The following is a 4,377-nucleotide window of genomic DNA, read 5'->3' as shown; positions in this document are numbered from 1 at the left end:
GCAGCAGTAGTGGGGTATTGAACCTACAGGGCATCCTCGTCAGGACATTTTTCTGGGGCTTGTGCCTCCCCCTCCTCCTCTGCGGTGTGCCGCTGCTCTCCCCCTCAGAAAGCTCTCGTACGCGGACACATTGTTGAAGCATAACAACTCACCTCAATCTCCCAGAAAAGAGCCAAGCCTACAACTAGACTACAAGTTCCCTATTTACGTAACATCTTACTCACACACGATCTTTGGTTGCAGTCTCTCCTTTTATCACTAGATGGCGCCGAAACACAGATTATGTTCGGTAGCTTCTGTGTCTATACTGCTTAATCGTCTTAATAAAAGATGATTCCTTTCAACAGCACACGAATACATTGATAAATGATTATGGGTTTTTAAAGAGGGCGGACAAACAACTGAGCTGTTTTGTTTTTAGTGAATTGTTTGTTAATTTCGGATGTGTGCTCCGGAACCAATGTTCGTACATGTCCGCGGTAACACTACGATATAATTCGTCGACGGACTGTACACAAACCAACGTGTGTGAGCTGACAACTGTGTTGGATTAAACGTAAATATCAATTAATATCACAGCTTTAATGCCTTTCAAACTCTATTGAAAATAGTATGTAAGTAGCGAAATAGATGAATATTATCGCTCAAACTCAAACGGGCTTTTAAGAAGCTGCTTATTGCTGCCGCAGAGGACAAACACACATGACATTCAATTGTAAGTAATAACTATTGTTATTTAAAGCTGGACGGACGTGTAACACCAATTATTCCACAATGAGCTCCGTAGAAAAGACAGTTTTTTTATTTGGCTTTGAGGTTAAAATAAAATAATCGTGCTCCTGTTCAGCCTGAAAATATTTCCACTGCATTCTTCCTGGGAATTTTTATGTCTTTGCGTGTTGGATTTTCTTTTCAGGAGCACCCTCATTGCTGATGAAGTTCTGCACATTTGGTGGACGTCTCAGGTCTCTTTTCGTCAAACCCTCGGTCTGTTCTTTCACTACTTCCAGCAACATGGCCAAGAGCAAGTTTGAGTATGTCCGAAACTTTGAAACAGATGACACATGTCTCCGAAACTGCTACATTGTAGTGAGGCTGGATGGACGAAACTTCCACAAGTGAGTTTCCCTATTTTGAAGCAACACCTCTCATCTGTCTGAAGGCATTGATAATGTAGCCAATCTCTGGGCTGATGCATTATTATTAATGTGCCTTTTGTTTTCAGGTTTGCAGAGCAACACAAGTTCACAAAGCCCAATGATGACAGGGCGTTGGGCCTGATGACCCAGTGTGCGCGCTCCGTCATGGGAGAACTTGAGGATGTTGTCATTGCTTATGGTCAAACTGATGAGTTCAGCTTTGTTTTCAAGAGGACCACCACCTTGTTTAAGAGGAGAGCCAGGTACTGCTGTGAATCAGAATCACTCTCACATGCTCTTCCCCTGTGGTTGCGGTTTATCTGACTCTTTCTTCCTCTTTCTCTTCTGGCAGTAAGCTCATGACCCACGTGACCTCCCAGTTCTCTTCCTCATATGTGTTTTACTGGAAGGAGTTTTTTGGGGAACAGCCCCTCTTGTACCCCCCAGGCTTCGATGGACGTGTGGTCCTGTATCCTAGCAACCGCAACCTCCGAGACTATCTCAGCTGGAGGCAAGCAGACTGTAAGTAGATACTGTGCTCTAACACATTTGGCTTTTAGATAAACTGACGAGTGTAAATGATGTCAGACTGTATTTGTGTTTTTGTGTCTTTCAGGCCACGTTAATAATTTGTACAACACAGTGTTTTGGACGTTAGTACAAAGGGGAGGACTCACTACAACCCAGGCAGATGAACGCTTAAAGGTGAGAGCGAAACACAATTTTAACTTAACAAATACGCGTTTACATGCATAGATGCGTGTGTTTATGCAAATACACTAGTTTTTATTGTTATTCCTTTTGAATAACATGAGAAAATCTTCAAAAGATGATCAACAATTAATAAGGAGAACACACGTTAAGGGGTTTTAAAACCTGAACATATTTATTAAGACATTTACACTGCCTACTCATGTTAAGGCTTGACCCCTTAATGTGTGTCTTGGTAACTGGAATTGTATCCTGTGTTATGGATCATGCTTTCTGAATTAAATGTTGGGTAAGATAAGATAAGGTACATCTTATCTTATCATACGCAACATAACACAGTTACCAAGTTAGATACCAGAGTCACACATCAAGGGGTCAAGACTTAACAAAAATGAAACTTCCAACCTCTTTTACTTAAATTGTGAGTAAAAGATAGAATATTGTCACATCTTATTGAATGTTTCAGTCTTGCTGTAGATAAAATACAACTTCTACACAACAATTACTCTGTATACTGTGTTTTTATTTTTAAGCCACATTAAAGATGCATTTCCCTTACCTTGTGATGGACACCAACCATTCATTCATTTTCTGATTCATTTTCTGTATTGATTACTGGTGGTAACACAATCAATGGTTTAAGGCATTTATTAAATAAATAAATAAAATATTTGCTGCTTCAGCTTTGAAAATATGTGTAAGCTGTTCTCCAGTTTGTGTTATAAAGAGAATTCTTTCGGGTTTTTGACTGCTGGCAATATAAACAAAACAATGTTGCTGCATGTATAGTTGTGAGTAAATTTCATTGGCCCATTTTTTCTGTTTGTTCACATGATCACAACATTATTTACTTCTAGATTCTTCTCATTGGAGATGACAACATACTGTATATGGTTTCTAACACCACAAATCATTATTTTTTCCCTCTCAGCTATGGGTGTGATGGTCAAAATATGATCTCTAGATTCCGGTAAACATAATCATCTCATATTGACCCATTGCAGACATATTGGTATCAGTGTACATGTTACTCGATACGTGCCAATATGAAAATTTGTTCGTGGTAATATATTGGTATCACTGCAAAGTTTATCCAGCAGAGAGCATACTGTGGCAAGCAGTGCCAGTAAGAGAGAAGAAGCAGCTCTCTGCAATGTCAACTAGAATTGGTTGACAATGTATATATTAAATTATTTAACATGTTAAAGTATATTTAAGTTAAATATTAATATAAAGTTATTTGTTTAAGAATGCAGCCTTCTGGGTACTTTTGCATAGTCCTATTAAATTGGTGCACAGTCAACATAGAAAAAGTCTATTTTCATTCCAGTTCAATCATTCACTATATCAGCTGCCATATCTGTAATTGGTCTCAAAAATCCCTATCAGGCTCTAATAATGTCTATAGCCAAAAATAGATGTACTGAGAAATAATATGTCAAATTAAACAGAAGAGGTAACATCTCTCTACAGAACATCAGGTCTCTATTTGTGCCAGCTGCCGCTGACTGACACAGCTGTTCTCTGGAAGTCGCTTCATTGTCCAGTTGGCTGTGTGGGGAACTCTGATGAGGTGATGAAAGCTGATGAGTTGTGGAAATGTTCATTCTGGCTGAATGTTTGGGGAACATGAGTCATTCACAGCCCATCAAACAAACTTGTACTTCCTAGTTCCTTGATCACTTTAAAAACATTTCTTTGGAAAAACAGATCAAACACATCTTCCTTATATGTCATAGCATCAGTGGACTTCATAATTCAAACAACAAAACACTGAAAGAACCAGTGGGTGGTGTGGTCATTTTAGTGGTTTTATTTGCATCCATATCTCTAACTGTGTTGTGTCTCCCTCCAGGGAACATCAGCTGCGGACAAAAATGAGATCCTGTTCTCTGAGTTTGATATCAACTACAACAATGAATCTGCCCTCCATAAGAAAGGCACCACTCTCATCTGGGAAAAGGTGAGCTGCTACAAAGGGTTTGACTCTGCACAGTTATTACAGAGAAATTCACTTGGATAACTCCAACTCTGTTAGATATTTTTGTGTGTTTAAACCCTTTACTGCTCCCACTTCCACCTTAACTGTCTCATCTACTTTACTAGTGATATCTGACATGTTCCCTGCATGTCTTCTGCCTCAGCTTCTGTGTTTTGCAATGGGTTTCTTCCTTTATTCTTGACAAATATCAGCAGAAAATGTTGTGTCTAGAAACTCTTGTGTATACTAGGCTTTCGTTTTCAATTTCTGCTGGAACCAAAACTTGACATTAACTGTTGATGTTTTGGGAAGCTGAAATCTCAGATCAGAGTGGGTTCTGAATGCATCAACAGGTAGACTTCATAACAGGTCCCTAGTTAAATACTAGTTTGGTATTTCCCAAATTTCCAAATCATTTGTTGACCTATTCCTTGGTTAATTTTACCAATAATATTTCTCTTTCTTTTTCTCCAGCGAGATGAAACTGTCACTAAACGCAAAAAGCTACCAAATGAAGAGGAAAAGGACGTGCCTGTGACCCGCAGC

General features: G+C 39.1%; 1 protein-coding gene across 1 annotated transcript in view; it reads left to right on the top strand.

Annotated features, from left to right (window-relative positions):
- The first annotated feature begins 414 nt into the window (after positions 1 to 414).
- Positions 415 to 4,377, top strand: part of thg1l (tRNA-histidine guanylyltransferase 1-like) — an 8,802-nt gene continuing 4,839 nt past the window's right edge. Inside the window, exons 1-7 of the mRNA XM_035669849.1 lie at positions 415 to 715; positions 917 to 1,118; positions 1,226 to 1,402; positions 1,492 to 1,661; positions 1,756 to 1,844; positions 3,706 to 3,813; positions 4,306 to 4,375. Coding sequence (XP_035525742.1) covers positions 934 to 1,118; positions 1,226 to 1,402; positions 1,492 to 1,661; positions 1,756 to 1,844; positions 3,706 to 3,813; positions 4,306 to 4,375 — 799 coding nt within the window. The 5' untranslated portion in view covers positions 415 to 715; positions 917 to 933. The remainder of the gene's footprint in view (positions 716 to 916; positions 1,119 to 1,225; positions 1,403 to 1,491; positions 1,662 to 1,755; positions 1,845 to 3,705; positions 3,814 to 4,305; positions 4,376 to 4,377) is intronic.

This window comes from Morone saxatilis, unplaced genomic scaffold (genome assembly GCF_004916995.1).
Source record: "Morone saxatilis isolate NCDOM2014 unplaced genomic scaffold, NCSU_SB_2.0 Contig22, whole genome shotgun sequence".
Taxonomy (NCBI): Eukaryota; Metazoa; Chordata; class Actinopteri; family Moronidae; genus Morone; species Morone saxatilis.
This window is presented reverse-complemented; position numbering and strand designations above follow the sequence as displayed.